At 39.7% G+C, this 13,945-nt stretch overlaps 1 protein-coding gene across 3 annotated transcripts in view; it reads right to left on the bottom strand.

The window, feature by feature from the left end:
* strn (striatin) overlaps window positions 1-3,205 on the bottom strand; it is a 67,244-nt gene extending 64,039 nt beyond the window's left edge. For 2 of the 3 annotated variants that reach the window (XM_012962812.3, XM_031901572.1), the window contains exon 1: window positions 2,616-3,205. In XM_012962812.3, coding sequence (XP_012818266.1) covers window positions 2,616-2,885 — 270 coding nt within the window. In that variant the 5' untranslated portion in view covers window positions 2,886-3,205. 3 annotated transcript variants of the gene reach the window in all.
* Between the last annotated feature and the right edge of the window lie 10,740 nt (window positions 3,206-13,945).

The raw sequence follows: 13,945 nt of genomic DNA, 5'->3' as shown, positions 1-13,945 counted from the left end.
GAATCGGTCCAAGGGACCGATATCGGCAGCTACTATCGGCCCGTGTATGGGAACCTTAAGTCTCTATCATATTTACACACAGTAGGGATCAATTTTATCAGGAGTCAATTAACCTGCCTATGTATCTTTTGAAATGTGGGAGGAAAAAAAAGCACCTGTAGGAAAAGTGTTCTCAGGCTCAGGGAGAACAAGAAGAACTTGCAGATTGTTTCAAAGCTGGAATTAATCTCAGAATCCCAGCACTGCAGGAAGTGGTACCAACTACTAAGCCACCATGATGGGATATTTACCCCTTTAGTAAAAGCTAAAGCTGGCCATACACGTTTTGATAAAATCATATGAAACCTAGTTTTGTACAATTTTCGGACCGTGTGTGGGCTCTGAATTAGCATCCAATAATTTTCCTACCATGGTGATTGGTCATTTAGTCAATTAGTCAGGTTAGAAAATTTCTGTCCCCTAACTAAAAAAATCTGTGCGTGTATTGTATTGTATAAGGACGATATCCTTGAGGGACCTAAAATGGAAGTCATTTTTTGTACAATTGGTGGCCGCCAACTATTTACTGTTCTGAACATCCTCCGATTTGTATTTTAAAAAAATGTTGTTGTTTTTTGCCAGAACCAAAGTGCAAACCATAGAGTAATCAAAATGTATAAGCCATAACTACTTGGTTCACAAAACCGATATAATTGACAGGATCCTATAATTGACAGGATCATGTCAGTACTATTAGTAAATAAGGAAAGCTCTATTATTTTCATTTAATTCCCTTTAACACAGTCCCAGCCCAGTTGTAATTGCAGGTCTGATACTGACTTGAGAGCATAGAGTTGGTTGTGTCAGCAATGCTAGGGTTGGGGTGGTGAGATCCTTATGTAGGCTGGAGTACTGTTAACATTTGTACACGTAAAGACAGAGTGAACATAATGTATATGGATACCAGTGTAACAATGTATACATAAATGTAACATGCAGGAAAGTATTGGAATTCTTGTATTGTATGTCTGTTCTTCTCCTTTAAAAGTAAAATACTAGACCCCATCCAAGAGATATTTGTTAGTGGAAGTGAAAAATTATGTGTAGTGTCCATAAACTTTAACCCACATGCAGCAACAGCATGACTGATGATGGTTTTATTGTATACAAAGTCAATCTGAGGTGAAAGGGGTACATTATTTTTTTTAAAATTTTTTATAAATAAGATTTTGTGGATGTATGCATGCATGCAGTATGAGCCAATGGGCTGACGTGTCTACATATCTAGAAACTTCAGTAACCTCCATATGTAGGGCAAGAGCAAGTTCAAATTAGTTTGTGATCTGTTTCTGTGTAAACAGAAGCCAGCAGTGGGTCCATTCCATTTCCATTTGAAATATACCTAACGTAAGCTTACACATATGGCACACATGACATCACTGTGCACATCATACATGTGCTAAATACTGAATAGATGGTGTTTCAATAAAATGGAGGTCAACTTATGTGTGCCGACAGATAAAAGCATGTGTAAAATTACCCACATTGCTTAATGACAAAGAAGATTCCAAGCAACTTTCCAACACCTATTATTCACATTACAAAAATTATTTGCAAATGCAATTCCAGTCCAAAGCTACAGTTCTGATTCCTAGCCCTGAAACATTGTAGCAGATGCTAATTAGAAGATATGGGGGAGAACTGACTTCTGCGACATTGTTCCAAAAGTCAGAACCAGGGAACAGCAAGGGATAAACACAAACCGCTATTTTTTTTTTATTAATGAATATTAGGAAATGACTGTACTTTTGCTTTCACTGGGCAAAAAAACAGTTCATTGAGATCTTTCTTTACCCTTATGACTGTCAATATCTAACATCACAGAATGACAAATGAAGATATTGTAAATAAGTAATGATGATGTTCACAAGTCAGAACTGTAGAAGCTTACAAACACAGTTCAGGTGTTCCCATGATATAGAATGTCTGGGTGTGATCTCACACATACTGTACATGCCTGATACTGTACATGCCTGTGAGGGTCTCCTCCCACACATCATATTCCTCTCGTGTATAAATGGGAGCCCTGGTTTCCATGGCCAGTTGGGCTCACACACTCAGATATAAGGCTGCCTGCTCCTGGGCTCACAGCCTACACAGGCACACATAGCTCACACAGGCACATATGGCTCACACAGGCACATATGGCTCACACAGGCACATATAGCTCACACAGGCACATATAGCTCACACAGGCACATATAGCTCACACAGGCACATATAGCTCACACAGGCACACATAGCTCACACAGGCACATATAGCTCACACAGGCACATATAGCTCACACAGGCACATATAGCTCACACAGGCACACATAGCTCACACAGGCACACATAGCTCACACAGGCACACATAGCTCACACAGGCACACATAGCTCACACAGGCACATATAGCTCACACAGGCACACATAGCTCACACAGGCACACATAGCTCACACAGGCACATATAGCTCACACAGGCACACAGCTCACACATGCAGGCAAGCTCTCGCCAAACTCTTGTACGTTTCACATATGGGAATGTAGAGGTGAAAGTGACAGACGCCTGGGCTCAGTAGCAGCCCCCAGCCTTACCTGCATCTCGGCTCTTTCCACTTCCCACTGAGCTCTCTCCACCTCAAAGCGAGCCCACTCATGCTGAAGGAAGTGCAGGATGCCAGGGATACTGTACTGGGCCCTACCAGCCGTACCAGCGCTTCCTCCTCCGCCTCCCCCGGCCACTGAGGCCGCATCTGCTGCACCAGCCTCGAACCCTTTCCCGGCACCACCTGGGCCAGCACCAGCGGACAGCAGCGAATTGTTATTGTTATTGAAAAATACGCCGGGCCCCGCCTGCTCGTCCATGGCCGCCCTCCGTGGCAGGGGCCGCGGTTAACAGCGAGGGGCCGCCACCGATGGCTCCGGAGAGGGAAGAAGGGAAAGCGAGCGCGTCCACTCCGCAAGCAAGCGATAAGGTTTGATTATGGAACGGTCCTGTCACGTAACATACGTCCTGACCGCCGTCCAATCTCCCGCCCCTACATCCACCGCAACCCGGGCTCCGCTGCCGCCCACACTCGAAGGAAGCCAGGCTGTCGCTGCTGTCTGGGCGGGTCTCCTGCCACTCTGACAGCGGCTAGTGACGTCACGCAGCCCAAGCGTTCGGGACCGCCCTTCCAGTCGGGCTTCCTGTGAGAAGGGTTTTTTTTTTTTTTTCGGTCAGCTTTATTTCATAGTGACATATATGGCCGTGTTTTTTCAGTTCAAGCACCCAGAGATCATATCGTGAATGTGATAATGATCGGCCATGTTTTAGGCCATACCATTCAGTGTGAAGTGGAAAAAAATCTCAACCTAATGATAGTCAGGGTCCCCCTAGACTCATAACACGGGTATAGGAAAATGGCAGGTCAGCAGACATCAACTCCAAAGCTTTGCTACTGCCCAAGGAATAACTGAAAGAAGGGAGGAAGATAGTGTTGTGGTACTGCACTGGAAAGGACCAGTCCACAGGTAGTGTCAGACCAGTGTAAAAAGTAGGCAATTTTATTCACTGGGATGGGTAACACGTTGGCACCCCCATTCTCCTTTTATGAACTAGCAACATAAAAATATATCAAATTATTTGTTTAAATCAACACATCATGTACTATTTATATTTGTCTGAAGCAAAATATTCTAGCTTTTATTCCAGTGTTTGTGCTGTGTTTATACATCTTTACCTGTTGCCTAATGAAAGCCCCCTTACAACATATCTTGCTCAATGGAGTGTTAAGGTGGAGTGTTACATGGGCCCATCCCACACATTGTCCAGTTGATCAGACCATACACATACTATACATGAAATCGCCACCTTACTGTTGTTCTGGCTATCTGCTCCACTCATCTGCACATGTGCTGGGCACTAGCTCAAATGGTGCAACAGAAGATTACATTTTAACAACTGATGAACAAAGCAATATCTATAGTCAGCCATGTTTACTCCCCTTTATTTCTCAAAAGTCATCCTGATTTAACCCCCCCTCCCCCCGTCTGCAGTAAAGGTCGCCATACACTGTAAGATTCGATCTTTTGGCGAGGTAGCAAAGTGAGCAGATCTTTTCCCAATATGCCCACCTAAAAGTGGGCGATATTGGGCTAATTTGATCATTTGGCTTTCTCAGAGAAGTCATTAATATGTATTATGTGCATTTACATCAGACACAAGAAATTAAGTGTGATTTTGCTTAAAGAAACAGATAAACTGGGCGTCAAAAAAAGTGACACACAAAACCATTAGTTATATATGTTCTTGCTTGACTTTAAGGCTAGAATACATCAAAAATATAAGACCAGTGTATTTATTTACAGATTGGTGGAGCACCACTTTGTGTTATGGCATGATGCAAATTGGTAAAATAAAGTAATAGAGACGGCAAAGTCCCTGTCTCTCACTTATTAATACAGACATAGGTAGAGGGGGTACATGTGCATGCACAGTCATCCCAACAGCAACCGCTACTGCTCCCCCTCCACATCCTGCCCATGGCTGCCCCCTGCTCCTAGTCTGTAGCGGGCAGCAAAGTTTTAGGAAGGAGAGGGTTTTTATTTTTTTTTTTATTAAAAATTTCACAAGAAAAGAATAACATAACTCAGACTAACAAGGCCCCGCCATGACGTCACCGTACAGACTGGCAGACATGGGTAATGCTCACCCATTTTTCTCATACTGCTGCTGCTACTATGTATAACTACTCTTTAGGCCAGACACCAGCCAATTATATATCAGACTCTGAAAAACAGGTTCAACCATATACACCCATGTATCACAGTTCTAAACACAAATCCACCACTCTCCACCCACTTAAGCATTCAACTGTACCAGCACATTTTCAACAAACTAAACATTTTGTTATCTAATTGCGTTTTCAGGTTATTGATTCAATGGAGATTTTCAGAAACGAGGCAACAACATACTGATGTGAAATGAACTAAAGATGCAGTGGATTAATAGACTGCATAGTCCATCACATGGTCTTAATAGAAAGTTGTTTTTTTTAAATAGGTGTATAGTCTTTGACAATATGGTGTAATGATATAGTGGATATCTGAAGAGGCCTTAGACAGTCCTAAACATTGCCTTTTTGTGTAATTTTGAAACCGAGAAAGCAGTATCCACTAATTGCACACATCATCACAAATCTTTCATTGGAAAATGAAAAGTAAACCTTCTAAATGAATATGGCTAGAAATTCCATAATCCTTTATAGTACCCATGCCTTTAAAGTTGTCTAACAAAACTAATAACTCTCTATAATAACTATTAATGGGGCGGTTCACCTTTAAGTTATCTATTAGTATGTTATAGAAGGGCCAATTCTAAGCAACTTTTTAATTAGTCTTGTTTTTCATAGTTTCTGAATTATTTGCCTTTTCAGCTTTCAAATGGGGGTCACTGACCCCTAAGCCAAAAACGATTGCTCCGTGAGGCTACAGTTTAATTGTTATTGTTACTTTATATTGCTTATTTTTCTGAAAATATCAGTCCGTATAAGGTAATTCTGAGAAGCAGTATTGGAAACCTTCTACTCCTCCTTCATCTGTGGCTTTTGTAAGTTTCTTTTTTTAGGTCTTCAGGAGATTCCACATTCTCAATACCTTTTATACTCGTGAGTCACATTCAAATGGAAAAAATATTGGGAAACAACACAAGCATGGAAAAAGTTCCTGGGGGTGCCAATAAGAGCTATAATTGGCTATTTGGTAGACCTATGTTAACTGGAAGCCTACGAAGGCTCTGTTTGGCATTATACTTGGTTTTTATGCAACCAAATCTTGCCCCCAAGCCTGGAATTCAAAAAAGAGAACTTGCACTGAGGCCACGGGGAGCAACATATTGCTCACAAACCACTGGTTGGGGATATTTTCTACTTATTTTTATACTAACCTGCACGTCTTTTGTTGCTATCAGCATAAAAAGACAAATTCCAAACAATTCTATCCACTCAAGAACAGCACTTCCACTTTGAAAAGGGTAATCCTAATATAAAAGAAATATTACTATAGTTGGTTGCCAGTATATGTACTCAGGCTCCTATTTTTAAATTATAGAAAGATAACAAGCATGCAGTCAAGATCTTGTATTCTGCAGCATAATAAAGAATAAATAAATAAGAAATAAGAATAAATAAATGAGAAATAATCTCACTGTAAGGGTAATATGTTAAGGAAAAACAAAATAAATGGCCCTTTGTGACCTTGCTTTTGCACTTACATGCTAATTATTATGCTCCCTTTACCCTCGGCCCCTTCTGTCCTGGTTTTCTCCTTTCATCTCCCCTTTTCTGAATTTTTTTTTTGTAATTTGCCGTTTATGCTTTCTATCCTCCTCTTTTTTGTAAAATCTTTATTTTTTGCCATTAACTAAGAAGATATTTTAGGGGGGTACAGAAAGCAGGGGGGTGGGTTTACAATTATCATGCACTGTAGAACTAATAAAATTTATTCTGTTTAAGACATGTAATTCTAGAGTCCTGAGCATAAGTAACCTTGTTGGTGGATTAGTACTTGGAGAAAGGACGGTAATTAATAGCAGGGGAAAGAACGTTTACAGTGAACAAAAAAGGTGTTGGTACTTGATACTTTTACTCATTCGTGAACAGCTGTGGTAGGGCTTTGTATTCCCTTACGCAGTTTCTAGGTAGGTATCCCATGGTAGCCATGTTTTTTGGAAGGTTTTATTTTTTCCTTTGGTCATAGCTGCTATTTCTTCAAATTTTTTTATTTCTGACATTTGCTTATACCATTCTATAACTGTAGGCAGGTTTGGTGATTTCCATTTCCATCATAGTGATTATTATTATTATATTATAGATTATTATTTCCTTTGGAATGGTATGATTTTATGAATTGTATTGAATATCTCCTTCCAGTACTTCTTTATCCCTGTACAACCAAACCATGGAGTTCCCACCTCTAAGCTACATCTCCAACTCATTTTATCTGTTTGAGGGAATATTTTATGTACCTTTGTTGGAGTGTAATACCAGCTTGTTATAAGTTTGTCTCCTGGGTTCTGGAGGCGCTAGAGCTTGTATCGTGAGATTGGTTTGTTCGCTTTGTCTGCTTTCTCTATAAGTTTCTCCCACCAAGTTCAGTCCCTTTGATTTTTATTTAGTAGTAGATTCATGTAGTAGTATAACTGGCTCTAACACCACATATTGCGAGGGTGTTTCCCCCATATTCCCTCAATAGCACTCAGTGATGGGATTTTACCCTTATGGACTAGCATGGATATATTTGTCGACTGGCCTTTGTTCTTTGCCCAATGCTAAAATGCCCTTTTATTGTGGGAGGGGGAAAAATCAAGTTCTGGATAAAGGGGGTTAATGGGGAGGGGTATTTTGCCAGGTTCCAAGTTATGTTATTGTCAAACCAAACCTTTAGGGGCCAATTCATTACAGTGCGATTTTTTTAATTTCAGAAAAAATGTGTGTATTCTGGTTGTTGTCCTTTATAGCCTGGAATCTATCCTCTTTTTCCTTCCCCATTCCACTTTTTTACTTAAATGTAAATTTTACCCTGTGTTCCTCATTCCTTTTACATTTTATTACAGTAAAGGGACTCGCAGCAACATATTTTTCGGACGAAACCAATAGATAAAACAGCCCAGTGTAGAAATGTACTGCGTAGCATTATCTATAACTACAATAAAAAAGATACAAAATAAGTAGCAGTTAAAGACAAAGCAAGTGTATGAAGAGAACACAGCCGTATGTTATGCTTCCACAGTGATGATTTGTAGAACAAGCAGCAGTGAGACATACCTGTAGCATATGTATTTGCTTGTCCGAATGCCGACCCTGCTCCCTAACACAAGTGAGTTTTTAATTTATTTTATGGAAAATACACAGTTGCGTCCATTTTGGTGAATCCAATGCAACTGTGATAGGCGCAGAATTGTGGGATAAAATAATTCATTGTGGGGGGGAAAAATCATGGCAATTGCACACAAAAGTGCACTTTGCACACTGCTTCTAGGTAAGTGTATGTGCCCTAATGTCTTTGTACCTATCTTTATTATTACCAGTTGACTTGTGCATTCTGCACTATTACATCATTGTACTCTTTTACGTCTGCGAGTGTAGTTGAGGTTCCTGCAATTTTGTCGCGGTAAGTTGCTTAAAAAAACACCACACATCAAAATGCAGTCCTGTATAGTTAAGCTTGGCACTGCTCAGTTCTTCCTCCCTTCTGTTCCGAATTGAACATTGCTGCGTGTATTAATACAGGGGAACCTCCTAACCACGCAGTAGCTCCAGGGTTGTCTTTGTAGTCAGCATCTATAGGTGCAACACACTTGCGTCTAAAGAATCAGACACATCACTCCCTTGTGCCTGCAATGATGCTTGAATGCTGCATTGTGGTGATAAACATGGAAAGTTTGCTCAAAATTGCACTTTGGTCACTGCACTTGTGGACATACATGAGCCCTCATACCTGGGATCCAACATATAACTTTTGCATCTTGGATACAACAATGTAAACACCAACTGACAGTTCTGGATTTGTTTGTGGTAGGTTCATGTGGCTTAATGCTTGCTCCAAAATACAGTATGCCATCTAAAATGATCTGCTATTTTAAATAAAGACAATATATTGTGCAAATATGCTAATGTTTTTTTCAGACTGTACTCTGCTACAGACTATTTACTTACATTGGATTTTTTTCCTTAGTATTATTATATAGGCCCCTATGTGAAAATGTATTTCTTGAACATTTCTTTTAGGTTAATTGTATGTATGTATATCTTTATTTATAAAGCACTACTTATGTACGCAGCGCTGTACAGTAGAATTCATTAATACAGACAGGGGGTTAAAGATAATGGATAAATACAAAAGATAATGGATAAATACAAAGTACAACAATAAATAAGGTGCAGTTGCAATAAGAGTCAGAAACACAAGATGAAGGAGGTCCCTGCCCCGTAGAGCTTACAATCTATATGGGAGGGGTAACTAACAGACACAAATGGGCAAATGTAAGTGCTATAGGTCACAGTGGGTGACATTACAGTATAAGTGCCAGTTTCCAGATCAGGTGCTGGGTGAGTGCTCCAAAAGGTAGTCTTTAAGTTTAGTTTTAAAAAGACTGAGGGAGGATTCTCTCCTGAGGACATCAGGGAGGGAATTCCAAATGTAAGGGGCAGCAAGGCAGAAAGGTTTAAGGCGGGAAACAGCAGTAGTAGTTGGGGGCGCAACCAAACGATTGCTCTGCGAGGAACGAAGGAGTCGGCCAGGAACGTACGGAGACACCAGGGAAGAGATGTAGTGAGGAGCAGAGGAATGGAGGGCTTTGAAGGTTAAGAGAAGGAGAATTACTTACAATTTAAAGACATTAGGGCTTATTTACTATGAGTGACGCTGATACCCTTGTACATTATTTGTATTTCATTATCATGCAGATTTAGGGGTTTAGGAAGTAGAGAAGAATGGAAATGAGATTGTAAATAATACATGGTAAGCACGAAGGAATGTAAGGTTAAAGGAACAGTAACACCAAAAAAGGAAAGTGTTTTAAAGTAATTGAAATATAATGTACTGTGGCCCTGCACTGGTAAAACTGAGGTGTTTGCTTCAGGAACCCTACTATAGTTTATATAAATAAGCTGCTGTGTAGCCATGGGGGCAGCCATTCAAGCTGGAAAATAGGAGAAAAGGCACAGGCTACATAGCAGATAACCGATAAGACACCATTGTATTCTACAGGGTTGATCTGTTAGCTGCTATATAACCTGTGCCTTTTCTTCTTTTGAATGGCTGCCCCCATGGCTACACACCAGGGTTTATATAAACTCTAGTAATGTTTCTGAAGCAAACACAAAACTTTTACCAGTGCAGGGCAGCAGTACATTATAGTTTAATTTCTTTGAAATATATACATTTTTTGGTGTTACTGTTCCTTTAAACAGTTGAGAATAGAAAAGGGGTGAGAAATGCAAAAAGGATAAAGAAAAGAAGTAGAAGGCAAAAGAGGATAAAATTGTGAGCAGGGAAGAGGTGAATAATGTCCCTTACCTGAAAACTTTGCAGTAGGTTTTCATTATTTATTTTTTTATCGTTTTTTAATTATTTGCCTTCATTTTTTGACTTTTTCCAGCAGCAAAAGCCTATTGCTCAGTGAGGCTACAATTTAATTGCTATTATTACCCTTTATTACTTATTTTTCTATTCAGGCTTCTCCTATTCATATTCCCACATTTTGTTCAAACCACTGTCTGGTTGCCAGGGTAAATAAGGCCCCTTGCAATAGCTGCTAAACAAAATACTAAATAACTGAAAAATCATACAAAATAAAAAATAAAGTCAGACTGCAGATGAGCTGAGAATATCAATTTCTTCATGATACTGAAAGTTAATTTTAAGGTGAACAACCACTTTAACCTCCATTCTATAGCATAGTAAAAGTTAACTTAAAGGTTAACTATCCTTTTAAGGGTACTGGGTTCTGCCTTTTAGTCTTCCTGGACTGACCCACCAGCTCATTCTGACATTGCACAAAAGCCATCCTCACCAACACTGGGCTGAAGCCTTGTGATTTATGTATATACCTATGCATATGCAATCAAACTTTGGAAGCACCCCTTTCCTTAGCACATGTCACCGCCCTGTAGCATTTCTTTCAAAGCCCATAAAAGACATAAATTGCTAATACTACCGTATCAAGATATTGCCAATATAGAAGAAAGAAAGAAATTACTGTTGGTAATTATAATGAAATGTAGATAAATTTAGAAGGCACAGAGTTCATAATTGTATAATGATACTGAGTCAGTTTGGGCACAGTACTGTTTAAGAGGAACAGCACTCTCTAAATTACAAGACAAAATGGCTTTTCTAATGTTGTTTTAGAATTATCCTTCACACATTCCATTTTTAGAAATAAAAAGCAGTGATGCACACCTGTGCCATTCTCTCTCAATGGCATACATAGTGTATGAAGGACAATTCCGCATATCCACCCCGAATATGGTGACACTGTAAAATTATAATAAATGAATGTCTTCTCTTTATTTATTTTTTAAATTACCCAGCTGGGGCTTGTGTTGGTGAGCAGCCGTAGATTAAATATCCCAGGCCTTTCTTTTTTCTTATTTAGTTTCAATATTCCTTTTTTACCAGACAAGAAATATTGTATCATGTATCAAAGGAGAATTTAACTGGACATGATCATTATTATATGTCTTACTATTTAAAGTCACAGTATATATTTATATATTATTATATTGTTTTTCCACCCCACTCTCCTTCTTCCAAAAATGCACTAGCCTGGGATTTTTTACTTCTTAGCAATGTGCCACCATATTTTTCCTTTGTTACGGCATCCTCTGTTAATAATAAAATTACCTCAGGCTGGTGTATTTTTTGACAAAGTGGAGCACTAACCCAAAAGCCTGAATGAGCCATTAGAATAATTGGGGGGTTCCTAATAACTTGCCATCCCCCAGTAATTCTCCTTTCTGTATCCACATGGAGCGGCACTAACTCACTCTGCATGTTGTTTCCTCTCCTTAGAATTGACAATTATTAAAGCTGAGAGTACTGGCAGGGAAAAATAGGTCATTATAATTAACATCATGTTGCGCATTGTGTAGGAAGGAAAGTGGAAATAAATAATCCAATGTCTTCATGAATCCCCCAATAGTCCTCTCTTACCTGCCTTCTTGTTCTGGAATAAGGCAGATGCACATGTAACCTCTGCAACCCCTGCTGCAACATTTTAAAAACATATATCAAGAAGAGTTGTAAGAATGGTGAATTGGCCTAATAACAGTGTTTCACACTGAAGAGATTCACAGTTGCTGATTAGTCTGTAAGTGGGGTGGGTGGATTAGTCACTGGCTTAAAATAAATGTTAGGCCATTACTGTATTCAGAAAGGGTTGCATGCACTTTGCAGCAAAGTAGAACACTCTGTTTTTACTTTAAATCATGGGCATTTGGCACAGGCTTTCTAGCACCCAGGGAATATCTTTCCATAGTAACTGTCCTCATGTGTCTAACAGCAGAAATGGACAAAATGGATCATCTACAAGAAAATGACTTATGCCCTAAATATACTGTCATGTCTGAGCTGCAGAGCAACACAGTTCCGGATAAACTGGCAGTTTCCTATCTGGAGGCACATTTGCTGGGATGATTTTTTCATTAACCCCCCTTGACAACTACCCATGCTAACAAACCTGACTGTCTCTTACCTCTAAGGCAAGCTACTATAGGGCCCTATAGAGTTAACAGTCCCTATGGATGGAAATATGCTACAAGTGCTAGGCAGAGGCCTTTGTAAGTTATCTTATTTATATATCATATATATGAGTGTTCTGCACTAGAGGGACAACCCTTCTAGATAAAGTCTGGGAACAGGACCCCCCCATGAACAAGGTTTAGCTAAATTATAGGACTAGCTGGTACGTTCTAGGAGTGTAAGGGAGTGATGCACAGCTAGAAAGAGCAACTTGTGCTTCACCAACGGATTGTAACTACAGGGAGCTCTCCTGAGGCATTACTGGCCTAAAGTGAAAGGACTACAGTGCTGAAAGGATTCAGGCTTAGCATATTGCTCACTGAACATTTTTCACTGGAGGGGATCCAGACCACTAGCCAGCAGCATCCAGGCCAGTTACCTGTCTAAGCATCTCCACAGTGGTGTCACATTGCCCAGTTCTTTGCAGGTCTACACTGTCACAAGCTAGTATTGTGCATTGCCACCCTACACCCACCAGACCTTGCTAGAGGAAGCCACTCTCTTCTAGTGTTTCAAGGTTTTCTCCTATGTATTCTGTCATACAGACAAGGTCCTTCAGCCTTCCCACAGGCGGATTTTAATTAAGGCTTAATTAAAATCTGCCTCCCTGACACTTGAAAAGCAAAACGAACAAAAAATAAATAAAAGGAACCCTTACTACAGTGGCTTGCAAAAGTATTCGGCCCCCTTGAACTTTTCCACATTTTGTCACATTACAGCCACAAACATGAATCAGTTTTATTGGAATTCCACATGAAAGACCAATACAAAGTGGTGTACACGTGAGAAGTGGAACGAAAATCATACATGATTCCAAATATTTTTTACAAATAAATAACTGCAAAGTGGGGTGTGCGTAATTATTCAGCCCCCTTTGGTCTGAGTGCAGTCAGTTGCCCATAGACATTGCCTGGTAGAAAAGGACATCAAGCACCTTTCGGACACCGGGGATCCGTTTAAAATCCAAACTTTATTTCAGCATGTTTAAAAACAAAGAGTGCCTGACGCGTTTCGTGCGTTAGGAGCACTTATTCATAGGCAAACCACAGTAAGTATCAAAAGTCTTTAAATAGCTAAATTGCTAAATTGATATGACGTGGGGTTGCGTAGTCGGATAAATTGACCCAAAGGGATGCCTTTAAACAAATGGCCTGGATGGCAGGAATCTGCCCTCAAAAGGGAGTTTCCAGCACAGACCCTTTTTGTTAAGGAATTAAATACCAATGAACTCAATTTGAGGTTCACTAGTGAATTTCACAATCGCACTATTTCATTTTTGGATTTAACTCTAACCGTTGAAAATACTAGCATTGAAACATCAGTTTTCAGGAAGGCCTGTGCTGGAAACTCCCTTTTGAGGGCAGATTCCTGCCATCCAGGCCATTTGTTTAAAGGCATCCCTTTGGGTCAATTTATCCGACTACGCAGAAATTGTAGTACGGATAGAGCATTTATTGAGCAATCCCTTCTTTTGCGAGATAGGTTTTTAGATCGGGGTTACACACATCACTCTTTATTGATTGCTTTTACCAAAGCTTTAAATACTAAGAGATTGGACTTATTTAATAATACTAAAGATATTAAAAACACTAAAAGGATAGAGTTCAAACATGGTAACTATAAAAGGAAGACGGAGACTT

Source organism: Xenopus tropicalis, chromosome 5, assembly GCF_000004195.4.
Source record: "Xenopus tropicalis strain Nigerian chromosome 5, UCB_Xtro_10.0, whole genome shotgun sequence".
Lineage (NCBI taxonomy): Eukaryota > Metazoa > Chordata > Amphibia > Anura > Pipidae > Xenopus > Xenopus tropicalis.
The sequence above is the reverse complement of the archived record's forward strand: the minus strand, read 5'-3'. Positions and strand labels throughout refer to the sequence as shown.